Source organism: Orbicella faveolata, unplaced genomic scaffold (assembly GCF_042242905.1).
Source record: "Orbicella faveolata isolate gen_17 unplaced genomic scaffold, um_ofav_v1 contig_12, whole genome shotgun sequence".
NCBI classification, from domain to species: Eukaryota; Metazoa; Cnidaria; class Anthozoa; order Scleractinia; family Merulinidae; genus Orbicella; species Orbicella faveolata.
This window is the reverse complement of record NW_028301539.1, coordinates 9,031,414-9,051,579: the sequence shown is the minus strand read 5'-3', so window position 1 is coordinate 9,051,579 and position 20,166 is coordinate 9,031,414. Positions and strand designations below refer to the sequence as shown.

The window sequence follows — 20,166 nt, the reverse complement described above, 5'->3', positions numbered from 1 at the left end:
GACAATTTCATCCTGTTTTTCTTCTCAGTTTGGTAACCACCTCGACCGAAGTTTTGCATGTAAACCAAACGAAACATTCTCGTATCTTCCTAGTAAATGAGCCATGTCAACAAACCCTTACACTAACATTTCTGCTCTCTCACTTTCGGCTCTCTTCTCCACGATTTAAATGGCCCCAGTAAAGAAAGGGATCGTAGGTGTAACAAAATAGGAAATATGTATTTAACGATATACATCACCCTATATATCAATGGCAGAATTACTCGCTAGTACCTTCATGAAAGATAGCGGTTCTTGTAAATACTGTGATAGTCTTGAATTGAATTGCCTCCAATCGCTCAGCCTTAAATGAGCATAAACAACTGGCACCAGCTGCAATAAGCTATATATTAAAACCTGGTGGTTTTTGTGAGCGGAAAATTTTGAGAGACAACATAATCATAAATAAACGGGAGGTTGAATTTTCTCTTCTTTAGCGCTTATTATTGGAGTGTTAATTAACCTTACAATAATTGTTTTTTTTTTTTAAAGAAACAACAAAAAAAGTCTTAAAAGCAGCTTCACAATTCAACTAGCAGATCACAAATTAAAAGAAGGAAAAAAAAAAAAAAAAAACAGGTATATTTCTTAAAAGAAACATTTTCGAATATGTCTGGAAGATTTTTAGCAGCTTTCGGAAATTTCCGGAAACTTGTCCACCGACACTTTTGTAATTCGTTGATTGCTTATATCATTAACAAAATAATACATGGTTTTTTGAGAGATATGAATCCCCGGGTAGGAATCTTTCTTCTCTGGTTGAACTCGAGTGCAGCTCACCCGTGAGGTCTCAAGTTCCTCACCGCTCGAAGAGGAAGTCATATTTCCGCGCATCCAGTCACTATGCTATATTTATATCATGGCTAAACTGGTCCGCGGTGGAAAGCATGATTGTGGTTGGTTTCCCAAGCTGTCCGAATTCTGGAATACGATGCGCTAAGATTGACCGCTCAAAAATTGGCCATTTCTGAGGTACATTGTGCCTCTGTTTGAAAACGAGTCTCCGTGAAAAAATCTTTCCTATGAAAATGAACTTTAGGCGGAACTCATTTTTATGGTACGCTGGGCAAAACTGTTCTGGATCAACGTTTTATGACAAGAGAAAATGGCAAGCTCCTGGTAGGCGAGCCCCGAGAAAGGTCCGAAAACGTTCCTAAAAGCAAAAATAGCACTGTTTGAGGTTCTCGGCCGATCACGCTTTAAGACAATAGTATCTTGTGTAATTGTGGCTTGCGCGAAGCGCGAGCTACAGGCAGCCATATTCAAAACAGGCGGAAGACTGGTCTAGTGGCAAGATCAGTTTAAAGACTAGTGGCAAGATCAATCTCTTAAGACAGTATCGTATTTCAGTGGCCAAATAAAGTTGTAAGTCTTTCTTATGCTTTCTCGCCAAAATCGTGCCCAAAAATCCACCAGCACGTAAAGAGTTTCTTCGCAAAATAACACTCTAAATGTGACTCTTAATTCTCAGAAATCACGTGATTTTACATACTTTTGTGACTCTGTTACCAAATTTGGACAAGGTGTAACGCAAGCCTTTCTTGCGTGATCCATATAAAAATGAGTTTCCGTATGTGGAATTCAGTAGAGTCTAAGACAATCACAAAATTAGTCGTCTCACTTGGTTTGTTTTAATTTTTTTTTTTTACAACGTCGATCCAGAACAGTTTTGACCAGCGTATTATGAATAGTTTCGCATGAAGAATCAGTTAGACACAGAGGCAAAAGGCAACCAGGAAATGGCCTATTAATTTCGGCGAATATTAATTGCTTTTTCAATTTATTGCAGAAATCATCATTTGCTACGTAGAAATCGTTCTACTTTTATGTTTGGAGGACGTTTATGAAACTCGCCAGTGGCTTGGCCAACCTTCAAGAAAGAAATACCTTGGAACCTCAGGCTAGTTCAATAACGTATATGTATTCATGCTCAATCACCAAAAATAGCTCATCGCCAGTTGCTTCAGAGCATCTGGTATGTATTACCCCAAGCATACTAAAGGCAAACATGTATAAGTAATTATATATAAATTGCTTCGGTAGTTTAACCAGACTCGACCGATTTTAGAAAATAAAGTACTTGTAAGAGACATAGATTACTGGGTGCGGTGTCTCAAAGGAAAAAAAAAAAAAATAATAATAAAGAACATTATGAATAATTAATAAAAAAAAAATTAGAAAAAAAATGCTCTCAAATAGGGTGCTTTAAATCCTTCTAGACTGCCATATGTCTTATTTCTGTCGCTAGTGTAGTCCAGACTTTTATCGATCTCCGTAGCTTAGCAACCAGTTAAACAACTGGCCAGTGTTTCAATGTTCTTTACTTCATGTGAGTCATCTTCAAGCTCATTTCAATTGATTACTATTTTACATCGATTTTAAGAGATGGCAATCTTGGAAGAATTATTACATACCAGATGCAACCTTCTTCAGCTATAGGGATGACTGAAAGAACAGTTCAATCAAGCATACAGCTAAAAGTAACGAAGTCCCCGGGACAGGAACCTGCGCTTTACGGCATATTGATCTAAAAGAAGAGTTGCAAGCTTCCCTGCTCCCCATTCGCCATGCCTTTCCCAGCACCATTATTGTAGCATTTTTGTGGGGGCTTCAGCCTCCACTATGCTACCGTCGGCGGGATTTATTTGTCTACGCGTCGCGTATCGAGAGGTCTTCTGGGAGGAATTAAGTAGGCTTATATGACGTGACCGTTCGATACGGCGGCCATTGCTGTTTTGAGTACATGTACATGTAATATTTATCCACAGCTTAGGCCCGGTCCAAACGCCGCTCCACTCATGTGCCGAACCAAACTTGATTAGGTTCAACTTCAGAGCGACTTTGGAGTGACGGCTGGTTCAGACGGCGTACTTGCGTCGAACTTAATTCGGGAATCCGGTGGTAGCAATTTTCGACGAGAAAATATGCGTTCTGAATTCAAGAACTCTGTCCAAATAGAAAAGCTGTGACTAACATTTCGCAATATTTAGGGAAGCAAATTCAAACTCAAGGTTCAGTGTTTGTATTTAGACAGGTTTTCTCCCGCTTAATTCGACTTGTTTAAAGGAAATCTCATAAGCTGGGCTATTATCACGAAGAAAAAGCCAAAAAAAAAAAAAAATTAATTTGCGCTAAAGAAACTCGCTATACAGTCCTGTTTCTCATTACTCGAAGGCACATTTTGTTGTCTTTATTTTTAGCGACGACTTCAAGCTTCATGCATGACTGGTCACGCCACTCAATTTTGAGCCAATCATGAGTCCCGTTATTTTGAATTTATTTATGAATTGGGTTCGACATATGAGGAGAACGCCGTATGAATCAGCTGCCTCTCCAACGTCGCATAGTGTGACAGACCCTGCCGGATTTAATGTTGTTTGCCGCACCAAACCTAACCTGCCGAATCAAACTAATTCAAACGCCGCTCTTCTGCCGTACTTAACTCATCAGTTAGGTTCGGCGCATGAATGGAGCGGCGTTTGGAAAGGGCCTTAGCGTCGCGAGTTGGTTGCAGTTTTCAAGGTAATTTATCTCCCATTTCTAAATTGCTTTGCCACGTTTTTGTTATATATTATCTTTCTTCCCGCACTGCCCTCGAGAACTGTGTACTCTTTGTTATTTCACTTAGATCTTCGTGAGAAAATTTCTTCGGCGATACAAGAGTTGTTTTGCTCACGCAAGCCATTAACTTATCCGGGCTGGCTCGTGGTCAGTGTGGATTACACGGGAAAAGTTTTCGCTTTCGCAAACACTCACCGTCTTTACCCAAACGAGTGTCAGTTATTGGACTTTACTGTTATCACGTAAATCGTATGTATGTGCTTGTACTCTGCAGTCATTTTGAGCAGCTGCGAATACAGTCTAACTGCTGAACTTACTTGTACTGAAGCTGTTTGTTAACTACATGACAATATTAACTGCGACTATGGGGACATCAACTGAACGATACCGGTAGAGGAAGCGAAGGATGCCTTATCACATGTCCAACGGGGATGGATTCTTACCATGTCTCAGCTAAATGTGTTTTACTTGACAACATTGAAACAAATTCTGGACATGTACAGAAATGACGGGGTACATTTTGCCTCCCTCCCATTGCTTGTAAGGGGAAGTGAATGATGTGGAGAACAATCCAGGCCCTGCAGTATTTAATAACACTAATCTAACAAGCACTGTGTCTGCTGGCCACAAGTCAAGGAACTGACAGAAGCACACTTTGGTGAACGTTGGTAAGCAGTGTTTTGCAAATTATGTTCACTTGATTATTGTTAAAATTTACAATCAAATAGAAGACACTGTACCCAGAATATGCTCATTGGATCGAACCTATACAGTTCTACAAGATATTAATTCTATACAAAAATGTGCATTTACCGTTAACTTTTACAATGAGTTTAACTAATATTCCAGGAATAGTTTTGGTTTTTGCCAGAACGTACATTCAATGTAACGTAATGCGATTTAATACATAGTTCATTATTTTCACTCTTGACATAAAATAATGCCCAATATATGTCTCTTAAAAATTCACTTGCAGAAGCATTTTTAAATAATTTTCTCAAACTCATCAATACCTCATCAAGTTTAAACAATGTAAATCATAACTGTGATGGTGTTTGGATATCTGATCTTATTTGGCATAGATGTTGTAATTTTAAGTCGCCTTTGTTTCCTTAGTTTTAGTTTCAATTGAGAAGGTAGGTGTACTTATGTATGTAGTATGTGAAACACCGAAGACCACATTCCATCACATTTCCAACACCTCAAATTTTGTCAAAAATTCTCAGCTGTACGTTATATTTTATACACTCTTCTCCGTCTTTTAAATGTGGTTAAGCACGGTCTATCATGCTTGATGTGTTACATCATTGCTACTACAATTGTTGTTTGTTACAGTTTTAAAGATGTCAGAGCACAGCTTTGACATATTTTAAATTTATTTTCGAGGATTTGCCTGGGATACCCCTTTCACTTTGGTCAGCATTGAATAACTTAAAGGCCTATGATATTTGCAATTGTCTTGCTCACAAACATGGACTGGTCCTTTCAAAATGAAAGGTGTACTGCACGTGTCTTGATTTGTGGTTGTCAAGCTGATATGCAACAAGTTCAACACAGTGAATTAATGTGTGTACAAGAAAATCTCCTAAAAAAGCTGACAACAGTTGCATTGTGTTCTTCAAATAACATTGAATTAATTAACTTCCCATTGTGAATAGCACTGATGATAAAAAATATTATCTTTTTGTATTTAAAAACAGATCCAACCGATCAAAGTAGTATTGGGTTTGACAAAACAATTTTAACACCTACAATGTACCAGGTCATGTGAGCATGAGAACCTAGTAAACCAGAGTGAAGCACGCTGAGCAATGTGGAACACTCCTTTAGACACAATTATGATGTTCGTCATGTAGCATTTGACTTTTTATCAAGTTTCAGCTGATAAAGCTGCACTGTATACTTTTCACGTGGGTCGTTGGAAGCTCTATTACACAACTCTTTATACAACTGTATGCTAACAGCCACTTGAAGATTAATATTGAATCCAGAAACAAACATTGATGCACTCTTCTATCCAGAAATTATGACGCAAACTACTAGTCAATCATCAGCATATACTTTTAACATCACAAGGATCTACATGTATTAAAAAAAGCATACGAACTATGTGAACAATATCTTTTTTTTTGATATTGTTTTTACTGCATTTACAGTGACATTTTATTACATTTTGCATCATCTTAAAGCTGGCAATCAACAAAAGAACCTATATCTTGTAGGCAAATTGATTATTCTTATTCCACGTGACAATATTTCTTTGCAGTCATGACAAAACGTATTCAGAACTTCAGTGGAATCGACATCATTGACAAGGTGATTTGGGACAAATTGTTGAATTCTCAGTTGCTGACTTTATTATGTAACTGGCTTAGATATTGCAGTAAACCCTCTTGACAGTACATGTACAAGTTAATTTGATATCTGTAAGCAGTATTCAATAAAATTAATAACAACTCACCTATGTTGATACCTAATAGTCAATATTACCTTATTTATTTAAATTTATACCTTTATCGTTCTAGTGATGGCCTATTCACTTGTAGTACTTTAACTCCCGAATACTGACGTTTAAAACTAGCATTCCAACTGAATGGAATAAAAGTAAATCTAAGCCCACACAAGTACGCTTTGCGGACCTATTTTTGCTGTTCTGTTCGTTTTATTGACAGTTTTTAAAAGACCATTAATCTCTTCGTAGTTCTCCCAATATGCGCTGACTCCGTCAAACAAAACATTGCCGTCACAGGTTATCTTGCGTTAGCCCCGCGCGTAGCACGGTCGATGCTCTTGTCGACAGCAATCACCAACTTGTTCATCTCTAACTCGTAATCGTAACCTCAAAACGTTAACACTCAAGCCATTAACCGTATCACGACTCATAGCGACTACCAAGAGATGGTTTCCACATACACCCCAAACAATCAGTGGAAGAATCGTACTGTCTTGTCAAATTTTAAAGTTCCTACATAGGTCGTCTTGTGCTTTGTGCATAAAGCAATTATAACAGCCTCATGCTCTTGCCTGCACTTACGTTTTCTCTTAATTGCGTTGTACGTGTACACAAACCATCAGCGAATGTACACTATCTTTACCTCTGCAACTCCAACATCAACTAGAAAAGGAAGAAAAAGTAAAACATTAAACTATTTCTCATACTAACCCTCTGATGGAAGTCAAGGTGGGTATGAGTGACCTACGCCAGCTTTAACCGTTCATAGTTTTTTTCAATATTCAAGAAAAAGCTGCCGAACAAATATCATATGAGACCGGTCTCATATGATCTTTTATTGTACTCGGAAATTGATGTTTGACTTAATGGGTTAAATTGAAGCATGACAGAAATGTTTATCTGGGTTTGGAATATTATGGTTTTAGAAAATAACGTTCATGAAGTTATTTTCTACGTATTTAAGACATTTAGGTATTGCTTTAATTTTGAGGCATTTTGTACTTCTGACGCTTGGAAAAAATCAGGAAATCCAAGATTTGAATTAGATGTCGTAATTATCACGTGTTATGACGTGATAATCGCATGATGCATGACTCAAAAGAGAAAAAAGTAGTTTACCACTGCCCTATACCCTTTAAGATTCTTTAATGTTGGACAAATATTAAATTAACGGACGGGGTCATAGAAGATAAAAATGGGTGGTCTGAATAAGTAAGTTAAAAGTTTGATTAGTAAATTTTTCTACATCGGCATGGAATCTAACTAATCTAAATTTCACGTGGTTGGCACCTTGTACGTACTTCGGCAAAGCACGTAGTATAATGCTCGGAAATATCTATAGTTCTTTAAACCGATCATAAGTAAAGAAATTAAGTAATTCTTCATTTATCGTGATCATTCCGCTTAGCTAAAAAGCTACTTCGTGGGAAGCCCATTAAAATAACATAAATGTACATTAAGTACTAAACTAATTAACAAATGAAAATACAAACTAGTTAAAATGTAACTAAATAAAATTACAATAATTCACAGCACGAAATAGCAACTTTACTGTTCCGTAAAGCTGCCGTAAAGCTGCCGTAAAGCTCGTATTTACGGAACTTTTCACGGATCTTTACGAAATCGTAAAGTTGAACTTTAAGCGTCGTTACGGGGTTCTGTAAAGACGCATAAGGGGATACATTTGAGGAACTTTATCGCATCATGAAGTTGCGTGAAGCTGTACTTTACTATGTCCGTAAAGTTTTTTTAAAGCACTGTAAAGGCATCCTTTCATACGGCTTTATGGATACGTCGCGTAAACCTGTACTTTACAATAAAAGATATGAAAATAATATAACATTGTCAATAATATAAGTAACTTCACTGTAAATTAAGAATTTAATAATTGGTATTATTAATTAAAATTATGTCGTAGAAAAAATTAAAATTTAAAATCTTACACGACGAATTTCGAAAAATCGTTTGTATCGGCTATGGCGCGTATTATTTCTGATAGAGCAAACCATGTTTTTGCCGCAAAGAAGCGGAATTACCTCAGACCATCCCTGGTGCTGCACAGCCTTGGTAAATAGAACATATTTGTGCCCCTCAAATCCTTTTGTATTCGACGTTGCGAACCTTTTTCATACCTTATTGATTCCAGTTGACAAAGGTATCCAGTTTGCTGTATAAAATAATAGTTTAAGGAAAACGAGTTTCCCAAGGGCAGTGGCTTTCCGTTATCAAAAACCAACCATAGTCTGTCGAACACTCTGAGTAATGACCGCTGATCTCAAAGATGCGGATAGCGCAATTGATGTTAAAGGCCTGTAAGTTTTTTGCAGTTTTTAAATCCGTCCATGATGATCGAATAAGATTTTCTTGTGAAAACTAGCTGAATTTGTCTGTCCTTATAGCGTTGAACTTGCGAGAAGCGACTTCCATTCCACCCATGTAGGGCACTACCTTGGCCTACAATAGAAAGTAAAATTGCTTATAACAGTTTTTTTAACATGTAGCAAACAGAATAAGTTTGTCCGCCTCTCCTAAGACTTGTGGAGGAGCAGTGGGTTCATGCTTAGTACGCTCGTCTCCGTTTCAAGCGGTCCGGATTCGAGCCCAAGCCGGGGACATTGTGATGTGTTCTTGGGCAAGACAATTTACTCTCACAGTGCCTCTCTCCACCCAGGTGTAGAAATGGGAGCCAGCGGTCAATAATTTGATACAAAAGTGTACTGTTTTGCTTGTCAGATACTTTGCATCGGTAATAGAAATGTTTGATTACCGTATTCACGTCTACTTACTTCTTTAGGGTTAAAGGTTTGTCAGTATTGTACAATGCGGTTTTTGTAGTGTCCTTGGTGCGTTGAAGTTGTGTCTACTGCGGCATCAATATCTTCAGAAAGTGTGTCAGATGAAGACCACAGCTCGTCAATACTGGGTGGAGCAGCCCCTCCAACGACTTTAAATAACATTGTCTAGCCTTAACAACAAGGAAGTTACAATTAATGGTGTAGACAAAGATTTTGAATGGACGTTGAAAGCATATCTACCCTTACGTGTACCCTAGGACCTCCCTTACGACAGTCATGGGAATCGGATAGATATCGTATAATCATTCATCCTTCGCGGGGATTTTGATATGTCGATTGTGTACCCATATTTTTTTACGTTGCCATAGCAAAAGCAAATTTCATGTAGATCTGGCAAAACCAAGACTCACAGATTTCCCAGATTTCTTCATCAAATTGCAGAAATTCACGTAACAAATCAAAGGCTCCTTCGAGCCACCTCATGGTATGTGGTAATTATTCTATGAAGTGCTGTCTTTTACCTCTTTTGGAACTAAGAAGTGTTGCATTTGTAAGGTGTTAAGTTGAAAAGTGCATCATGTTAATAAGCAGCCATTAGTTGAGCATGTTTATAAAAATAAGGTCTTCATCTAATATATGTAACATTTTGACAGGAAACACTGGTAATCCTTTTGGTGTCTTTTTCTCTGTCTGGATTATGAACATCAGCAGTGCAAATATTGTTTTGACAATTTGTGAACATTTCATAATTTTGCACATCATCACTGGATGTGGTAGGGTTTTGAACAAACTCACCCCATTCTTCACGGGTTGCGAAGTTATGCCATCTACCCATGCATTTTGCACTTTTATGCCTTCAGTTTTAAATAATTCACCAGTGCCAAGATATTTGGCTGCATCCAATACTTTCTTAGGTCTGACAATTAATCTGAAACTGATAGTGATGTTTGTAACCAAGTCGCCTTTTAAGTTTTATTGGAATGGTCTGTGATTTGCTTCTTGGCCTTGGGAGACAATGAACAGTCGAATTTACATCACTTGGCACATTGACAATGTTTCCATGAATAGACAATTGACCACCCCAAGATAGTTCACGGATCTGCATAAAAGGTATACGAGATGATATTAGTCGCTCTTCTAGTGATGTGAAATTCAATACATTAGGATTATAAGGAAAACCCATCTTATTGGCTTTGGAACAGATGGGTAACCTGCCTTGTTTTAGACCTTTTTTTATTGCAAGTTAGACAATTGCTTTTTCAGACTTTTTTTAGACTTTTTTTTATTGCAAATCATGCAGATCCAGTTAGTGCCATTGACACTTAAAACCAGTAAGACAGGACTCAACAATGTCTAGTGAACATGCCCTATATTTGTTTGGATCACATTTCACTACAGAGCACTTGAACCACAATTGGTCACAACAAGTGCATATATATTCTGGGCCACATGCAATGTTTTTGCAAAACAAATTTATCATAGAAATTGCATCGCACTTGTTTTCTTGTGGCTGCAACTCATGACTGCTACGTGTTAGTAGCGACACACCTGCCAGGACCTCAGCCTTTTTTATTTTTATTACCGACTGTTTGGTTATTTGCCTTATGTGCTGCGGGTTGTCTGATTTTCGTTTTCTGAAGGAGCGCTGCTCAATTTCTCTGACATGTTCTGGTTCAATTTTGTCCTTTTAGCAGCCTGGTGTTTCTTGTTCCTAGATGTTTTGCTATTAATGTTGCAGCCTTGTACTCCTTTTTGATTCTCATTTATTCTAAAGTTATCATCAGCTCTTATGTCTTTCATGTATTCTCTCATGTATTTTCTTCTGTAAGCTTTACGTTTTTCACTGTTATCAACTGGTTTGTTTTCATTTGCATTTCTTTGTTTGTTTGCTGTTGTCTCTTATCTCCATTGTTCTGTTTTCTACTATGGAAACATAATGAAATTCATCTAGGTGTCCAATGTAAATGTTTAGGGCATTTGTAACATTCACTGGTTCAACAACAGTAACTGGAGAAAAAGTTGCATTTGATTCAGCAATATGAATTGATAAATTAAGACAATTGGCAACAGCTTGAATTATGATAGCATCAGCCCATGTTCCTTGACATGACATTCTTTCTAAATAACCTTTCCAAGAATGCTTAGTTTTACTCTCTATAAAATTGTTCAGGGTGATTCACTAAATACTGAATGCCAACACTGCGCACATAGAAATGACTATTAGGATTTAGAGGAAAAACAAAACATAGCCTCGTTAGAAACACTGACATGTTTTGGCTCAAAGCATTCGGAAGGTACAATATCTCCATGAAAAGGTTTGTACTTGTATTTCTATTTCTCATCACAGATATCATTTCCACACAAATAACAAGAAATTCCTGTATAAATTTCCCTCACCTAATTGATAGTTATTCCCTTGGCAACCTTGAGAACAAACAAATCGGTATCCTTGGTCACCAAACCCTGTCTGAGATGCCTTGTGACTTGGACAAGGGCTGAAAAGGAAAAAGGAAAATGGAGGAATTAAGAAAAAGGAAAATAAAATACATGGCATTGGCATGTCGTCAACGCCAAAGTGAAGCTCTTTGATGAAAACTTCTAAACTATTAATGACCACGTTTTAATGATGTCCTGGATTTTTAAATTCGTACACCGCAGAGCAGCGCTGAAAACCTGCACATTCTTTAACTCTCTAGATTAAGAACGATATATTCTTTTGCAGAGCCCTATAGACAATCAACGTCGATGGTAAAAGCAGCTATGCATGAGTGGTAGACGGATAAGAAAGAACTTTTGTAAATATCAATTTGACACCTTCTATTTGTTTGCATTGAAACCTGTATTCCGTATTTGGTAGACAACAAGAAAACAGTGACAAAAACAAAACAACAAGAACGTAAAACGTTGCCATTGAAATACTGGTACATGTTCACACGGCAACAGTGGTCTACTTTAGGACTTTTGCTCAGATTTTCCGCCCTTTAACAAGGACATTCCCGCCCGGGAGATACAAAGGGCTCTTCTTGGTTAACTTTTGCGTGGTTGAAGCTTTACTTAAGACCTGTAGGCCAGTAACGTTGTACGATGAGACAAGACGAAATTACAATGATGAGTGCCTGTTTTATAGCTGATGGAAAATAAGTATTTAATATTTACATGGACACTGTAAACTTTACGTCCCGTTTATGTACACATTAATGCACAGAACAATTACATGGTGAGAAAGATGCAGGAAGATGACGCTACCGTAATTGACTATGTACATTTGCAAGTCTGCAGTAAAACACTATAAGGGAGTGATACATCTGTACTCTGGGCATTCAGTAAATTTTCTACTGGCTGCAAAGTTGTCTTCTAGCTACCAAATGGATTGAGATATAAGACAGATAGCAAAAATTTGTGGTCAGTCTCCTTCTTTGGCCGCAGCGATCATCAGGAATAAGACATACGAAGTTAGCCTTGTCATTCTCCTTTGAGTAGACTCGTGCACGAAATAACCATGCAGTTGTTTTGAAAATGACATATCAGGAGCTAAATTATATACAATTTTTGTTTTACGAGGCAAAAACTGTTAACTCAAATTCCGTTGCGTCTCCTGAAAAATTTTGAAATTCAGTTGAAGTTTCAGATTGTAAATTTAAACACTTGTCATACATAATCTCACAAAGCATGTTGTTCTGGTTGTTTTAATTTTAAAGCACGACTGGTATACAATACTACGTAATGTCAGTCTAGTGCTATGAATACCAAGAGCCTTCGCTAAAAACAATTCATTTCTATTACTTTTTCTCTACCATTGTTTTGTGTGAGAGTGAGGAAGACAAGAAAAAAATCGACTTTATTTGCAGTTCAATCGGTGGGCACACGATATTTGGAATAATTATGTTTGGGAGTTAATCATTGTACTTATAATTTCAAAACAGCTTCAAAACTTTCAACTGACTAATTGCATGATTAATCAAAGAGAATGTTGGAAGACACAAGATAAGCCAGCCAAAAAATACTATCACAATTTTGATCAATCAGGTAACAAGTTGGCAACGAACCTTCTTGAGAACTAGACGCGAGCATCGAGGAATGACAATTTTGAAAAGAGGCTATTTGGCGCCTCGTGACTATTGCAATTCTTGGGGGCAGCTATAATTAAAAACAAAACAAATATATCTATACTAGAAACCTCGCTTTTCAAAGCTCTCTTTCTAAATCTATTGACACTGAGTTCATAAACAACCATCGCTTATCTCAACGTCTGGGGAAATTGTTTTGACGTCAATCTGACATTGCTTTAGTCATCGGGCTAACGCAATTCGGTTGTTTAGAGCATAAAATTGCAGACTGGTTTTCATTTGAGTGTTTTCTTTTTTCATCTCCACAAAGTTTCGGGTGACTGTGTCACTTTGATAATGGCATTTTCGCCATGCAGGGTTGCTCTCCTTATAAATAAGATGAATCACCCTGTTGCAAAAATCAGGCACACGAGTCTTTTTTTTTTTTTTTTTTTTTTTTTTTTACTGCATTTAAGTCTTCACACTCCAACCCGTGGGCGTTTGGTGAGATTTAAAGACAGTAATTCTGCGGTTATGTAGACATTTGGCCTTACGTTTCAAGTTTATGTTAAAAGAAGCAATCACTCTAAGATGATTGAACAAGATTATGAAGAAACTATGTGATTGTTCAGTTTTAGGCACCTTTCTGACAGGGCGACTCTTGCAGCCAGATTTCCAGTGATAGAGCTATTCAAGTATTTGAAATTCCAACTAGAATCAAGGAACAAAATTTGATTTAGCTATTAGCTATACTGCTTAGCGGTTTCCAAATAAAAATCCTGCAGTGCGATAAAACATGGTTCTTATGAATTAGCTTAAACGTTTCATCTGAGTTCTATGGGGTACAACAAAGGGCTGTTACTGAGCTCACGGAATCCCACTGCAGATCGCTTTTAATCTTGTTTTCTCTCTGGTTCAGTTATGGCAAATACTATTTCCAGCTCTGTTACGATTTATATTTTCATTCTGTCAGATGTTTCCCCTCATATAAACCAATAGATGAGATAATTAAAGGCATCATATTTAAGCATGCAATATGGAATATTTACATTAACTTTGACATTTTTCACATCAACGAAAATCTATCATAGATCAATTCAACAACCTGTCCTTCATACGTGCCTGATCAATAGCCTAAAGTTTCATTTCTGCAATTTTCTCTTATAAAAGTCTCAAAATCAACACTTTGCAATATCTTGCTGAGCCGCTGTTTGAACAACTCCACGTCATGCCTGAAGATTAATAGGCTAATGCTAATTTGCTAGTTCTTATTACAGGAATTAAATCTGTTTCTTGAACAACAACAACTTCAGTACTTTTAATTTGTTTCTTATCCATAGCAAAGTGAGAGAAGTACACTCCTTGCTCCGTCTATTATCGTTTGAAATGGACATATACCTTCTCTGCGCCATGTTTTCCATTAACCATAGATCCAATTAACAAATGATGTAAATAATTAACAACAAGCTCCCTTTGATGTACTATAGTCAGTCATAGCGAACGGCATAGCAACTCTCTTGTTATTGTCCGGTGATTTGCAAATACATAAAACGTGACAGAGTGATCTACAGTTTTCCGTGATGTTTTTTACGAAAGACTATTCCTTCCGTCTGTTTACGATTATCCTTTGCGACGCTTTGTTAAGTTGTATCACAGATGCCAAACAAGGTTAGTAAATTCATTCCATGTGCCGGGTAAAATGTATATTCCCTGTAAAACTGCAAGCCGGTGTCAATATTGATAACAATTGCTGATTTTCTTTGCATTATTACTTTGCTTTTCCCCTTATAACAAAAAGTGAACTCTGGCTTCGTAAAATCGTTTGGTCAATAGCCTGAAAAAAGGAAATATGATCCATTTTTGAAATTGTAATTACATCATTACCTGAGAACGGATGCTACATTACCTTTGCAATTCATTACATCTAGTGATCACTTAATTTTCTTTGTGGAGTTAACCATGAAATTGAAAGTTGATTCTCTCCTTAATCCAGATTGAAAGAAACAACCAATTTCGCGGTTAGAGTATGATTTAAACAGAATGGTGGAGTGTGGGAACGTACATCTTTAATGTTTAGTTATCATTTCGTAGTATCGTACTTAGAAGGAGCTTATTTGATACAAACTTGGTCGACGGCAAGAAAACTGTTGTATTTTCCTTTCGAAGACCTTGAGTGACAAGCAACATCCAATTTTCCCAAAACTGCCAAAATCATCAATAAATTCGATCATTTTTAAAACTTTGAATATTAACACACGGTAGAATGAATTCGTGTAACCCGTTTTTTATATGCTAATAAGAATCACTAAATGATAATGAGAAAAACAATTAAAAAGGCACGCACCAAACTTAAAACCAATGGTACTTTCCATTCGGTGAAAAATTCCGATTTGAATTTCTGGAAATTTCCCTTGACGAATGGAAGAGAATTTTCTGGAATTTAGGAACACAAGACTAACAACCTCGCGAGGTGTACCCAAATTTTCCGGTATTTTCGGTTGAATGGTTCGCTCTGCTGAAATTCAATAATTTCCGCTTTTTCTGGAAAATTTAATTTCCCGGGAAATTTCCGTACCATTCGTCCCCATTTCCAAATTTTGGGAATTTAAGGTTGAATAGAAAAGGAAACTCTCCTAGCGCTTCAAATTCCTAATTGTGAACATTAACTCAAAATAACAAGTTTCCGATACTTGCATGTCGGCGTGCAAGTACCGGCGCGAGTGTTTCTCAGCCACAGGCGTCAGAAAGCCCGCCATATAATGTAACGTAACATCAAAAAATGGCAAGAATGTTCAAAAGTACTACGCGTATTTCGCGCACCTTCACTATTTTTTCCCTTGCGAAGAATATTCTGGTTCAGATTTTAAACAGTCCAGTATATTCCAACGGCAAAACGATCCCTTGCGTACCCAACCTGGTCATTAGAATATTATGCGCCTCATTAACATATAAGGAACGGGTTATACGAATTCACTCTAGTATGTATGGAACAACAAGTGAGTGAAGATTTTAGCTCCTTGATAATTATCCCGTATTGTAAAAAAATAAAATAAAATAAAATACAAAAAAATAAGTAATAAACTAAGAGAGTCTTGTTCACATCACATTGCAATACATTTTTGCATTATGTTAATATTAAAGACTATAGTTTTCGAAAAAAAGTGTGTTTATTACCCAGACCATACCTGTTTTGATCCATCATCCCCCATTCTCTTCCCCGAATTTTCTATAAAAAGTCTGTCAGGATTGGCACACAAACCTATTGACCAGTGCAAATATTTTTCAGGTCTGTGTCGATCTCTAAAGTTTACAACACCAGTGGAAGGCTATACCCTTGTTGGTCATGTGATAAAAAACCTCTCTATTGGAATGCACGCCTCCTGTGAGAACCTATGCACAATGGAAAGCCAGTGCGTCTCGATTAACATTGGCCCACCGATTAACGACAAAATGCTTTGTGAGCTCAGCAACTCTGATGATAAAAGGCATTCTGAAGATCTTAAAACAAAAGAGGGATTTATGTACAGGGCTACACAGGTGAGAAATTCAAACCTGGTACTTGGCTTTCTTTTAACAGCATCACCACCACCACCACCACCAACAACACCAAATGTGTCAATATGTGTTTGTGATCGGCTGTTTGTTTACCTCGCCAGAACCCTTGTTACAGTGACCCTTGCACGCATAATGGCATATGTTTGAATGGTTTTACAAACAAGGGATATCTATGCGAATGTAACGTTGGTTATGCCGGAGAAAACTGCGAGAAAGGTAAAGGAAAGAAGCAGCAATGTGTAGCATAGATTCCAAGATCTTCTTTAAGTTGTTGTAATAGCAGCCCAAACAAACAGCCATAATGGTCAGAAGCCTACTCACAACAATCCCATTCTTAAGCTTCAATTCAATGGCAAAACATTGACATATCGGCGATAGTTCTGGGTTTGAAATATTTGCGTTATGCATGTTGTTTTCATCTGGTGGTGCTTCTCTTTTTCTGAAGTAGCTGAAAGTCAGATTACAGGTGTTTACGGTTTATTTTATACTAAAATAATTTTTTGACTACAAATCTATTTTTAGCTGTTAATAATTGCGTGGATGCGTTTCCAAGAGCTGGAATTGTCGAGATTCTTAACCGCGGCCTGGATCCATTTCCTGTTTACTGCGATCAAACAAACGACGAAGGAGGTGATTAAGTTTATCCCTTTTTAATCGTGGGTCAGTGTTTCTTACTTTATTGTTGTTGTTGTTGTTTATTCAGTCCAAATTAAGGACATGGAAGAGAAACGGCAAGTGGCAAACGTTTCCGTCTATGTATGATTAATAATATTTAACTTACCTTTCGTCCCGCTACGCTGTGTTACTATTTACGATGTGTGTTATGTTATAATTAATTGCTATGCGGTGTTTTGACGAGTGATGTGCTCTGTTGTGTTGTGCTGTTCTATGCTTAACAAGTTCGGTTAAAACAGTCTGAGTACATAGACAGAAAAAGATGTGGAATGAGAAAAGCTTTCCACTTCTTTGGGTTAAAGATAATAGGTTACAATTATTGGTTCTTTAAACACCAATTATAACCCGTATGCGATGTACCCTTTCCATTTGGTGGCATTCTTATAAAACTTTATAATTAAATGAGAGGAATTTGTACATGTGAACAATTTTATTGTGTTTGTGAAGGTTGGACAATGATATTCAAGGCAGTGAGCGGCGTTTCTTCACCAGAAGTGGGTCATTTGTGGAATTCACCCTTGACACTGTCAGAGAATGTTAGTAGTGCCCTTGATATAACTACAACGCATCTGGGACACTACAAGAACCGAATTGTTCTGAACTGGACAACATTTAATCCTCAGGAGGTAAACGTAAGGCTAGCTTATCAAACGGAGCTGTGATAAATCGTAGAACAACTTGAATGTCTCTTGAGCTTTACATAATTATGTTCCTGTTATATCGGTCGATAGCAACTGACATTACTAGTTTCTGTGAGTAACTTAATGATCCTGGTCCTCGAGTCTTCTTTCGATAATAAGCAAGGTTGACGAAACGAGGAACACTCGAGAGTTAAGTTACAGAATTAAATTTGGTCTTTAAAAAACAATGAACGTGACCAAAGGTAACTTAAGTTCGATATTTTCTTAACATATTCCGAACTTTCCAGGGTCGTTCCCCCCCCCCCCCGACTGCTGTTCTGTTGCCCCTAAGACTTGCAAGATAGGGGGAAGGGGGGGGGGGAGGAAGTTGCTCATTCATCCTATACCAAGACTTTGACGCGTTTGCTGTGTCAACGTTATTTTTTGACATTGCCATACCAACCGCATACAATTTTTCTGGTATACATTGTATAGTTTAAGCCGAAATTCTGCCTTTTTGGATAGAATATAATTCTTCTTTCTTTCAGTGTTCTTGAGCAACATTGCGGAGTAACCTTTTACATTCTGTTATCAGTTTTGGTTAATTCCAATTCACGTATTTCCAAGGTTTTTGAGAAATTAGTGAAATCCAAGACGACCGATCCAAGATGGCGGACTTACTGACATTATGTGACGATAGACAAAGTCATTACCAGCAAAACATATATCCCCTTAATTGTAGATGACGCCGAAGGATATCTGTTTACCACGAAAACCCAGAGAGGTGGTTCCAATCACCCCTTTGTTTCGCGAATGATGTCATTACATTGTGATTTTAGGTTCGTTTAGTGTTGTACGAGAAAGGAAATGAAGTTGTCTCTCTTAAGCTCAATGCTACTGGCACAAACAGGTTAGACTGGTTTTCGCAGGCAAACCTTATTTCGTCTCCATGGAATGACCTCACTACCGCCGCAAACTTACTGTTTTTTGACATGAATGGAGGGTGGAATCGCTCCTTCGAGATTACCAAGTCCTATGGAGGTTGTAATGCTGATGTTGGTTGGTTAGTTATTACCGCTGCTTCTTGCCCTTGGGAAACTCGTGTCGCCATACCAAGTATTCAATACAGCAAGCTGGGAAATGCTGTATTTTGGGAGAATTATGGTAAGTGCAAGGTCTCGTAGTTAACTATTTCTAGTAATGCATGTGACTCTCAGTAGATTCATTACAATTTACTTACAATTTAGTCCTACATTCTACATTGCACACGCGTGCGAGTACAAAGTATCACAGCAGAATGAAGGAAAAGCACAGTTTCGGGCCGAGGAAGCGTTGAAGAAGAACTGATTATTTTGTAACAGTTCATATTTTTTAACTTATTTAGTTTCTTAAACTAAGCACTATTGATGCAGGGAGTTATAACGTCCTCTCCAGAGGCTAATCGCCTCACGAGGTAACAACCCTCTGTTGAAAGTTAACACAAGAACGATGCGGCTAGGAGGAGCATTTTACATTGGAAGGCACATAACTGGCCAAATGTCAGCAGATCTAGGATAGGGCCACACAGCAAAATAAAGTGGAACCTCTTTCCAACGACTGCCTTGGGGACAGTTGTTCTGAAATGACCTTTTCCGGATATTTTTTCTTTCGGGGTCAACAAAAACCTCCGATTACAAAATCACGCCGAACCCACACGGTCGCTGTGAAGAGGTGGCCATTAATTGTTATGAGGTTAAAATAAGAGGAAATTTTTAAATAGATTGCAAAGAGGTATGACTGTACGTTTTTGTGAGACTGGCTCGTGGGAGGATATAAAATTTTCAAATAGATTTATTAATATTACTGTGATAAAGTCCGAGAGTGAACTTATCAAATGCAAATTTCGTTCATTTCGCGCGCCCCCTGTAAATAGAACGAGATACCAGAATACCAGGCATTGTTCATTAATCTGCAAAAATTAAATAATTTGTTTTAGATCATGATTGAGGTAGTTCAAAGTTAGGTTGTTCTGACTAACGATCCATAAAGTAACCATTTTATACCGTACCGAACTCCAGTTTAAGAAGTCAAGAGCCAGTGATGCATTTATTTTTGTTTGATATTTTAATTTTCCAGGCGATGTTGGTATCGCTGACGTACTAGCCGTTTTTGCCAGATGAAGGCACCAAGAAGGCACATCATCGGTCATTATATCTTATCAAGCACTGTATCAGTTATTTGTGTGCTGATGAGGAGTTCTCTTATATTGGTCAGACCAACAGACGGATAACATGACAATTGCCCATTGCCAAGTTAATTTAATTAAACCTTTAGTCAATTAATATACTCTTTTTCTATATATTATAATAAAATATATTATAAGGCTGAAATCTGCGAAATGTTAAAACCATTTTAAGAATAAACTCAGCTGGGATTTTGAAAAG

The 20,166-nt window shown here is 37.5% G+C and overlaps 1 protein-coding gene and 1 pseudogene across 1 annotated transcript; one reads left to right on the top strand and one right to left on the bottom strand.

Moving 5' to 3' along the window:
- Positions 1–6,460: 6,460 nt before the first annotated feature.
- Positions 6,461–9,009, bottom strand: LOC149116475 (uncharacterized; annotated as a pseudogene).
- A 6,864-nt stretch (positions 9,010–15,873) lies between these two features.
- On the top strand, positions 15,874–20,165 carry LOC110046504 (uncharacterized). Its single transcript, XM_089279828.1, has 7 exons — positions 15,874–15,889; positions 16,180–16,430; positions 16,550–16,664; positions 16,971–17,078; positions 17,571–17,749; positions 18,583–18,907; positions 19,859–20,165. The coding sequence occupies exons 1-7, from the start codon at positions 15,874–15,876 to the stop codon at positions 19,900–19,902; spliced, it is 1,038 nt and encodes a 345-aa protein (XP_089135954.1). The 3' UTR covers positions 19,903–20,165.
- Position 20,166: the final 1 nt, after the last annotated feature.

Bases quoted from the DNA above. Each gene is read 5' to 3' on its own strand.
- LOC110046504 (XM_089279828.1), top strand. The intron at 16,665-16,970 runs GTAAAGGAAAGA...ATCTATTTTTAG, and splicing joins CGGAGAAAACTGCGAGAAAG to CTGTTAATAATTGCGTGGAT. The intron at 18,908-19,858 runs GTAAGTGCAAGG...TTAATTTTCCAG, and splicing joins TGTATTTTGGGAGAATTATG to GCGATGTTGGTATCGCTGAC.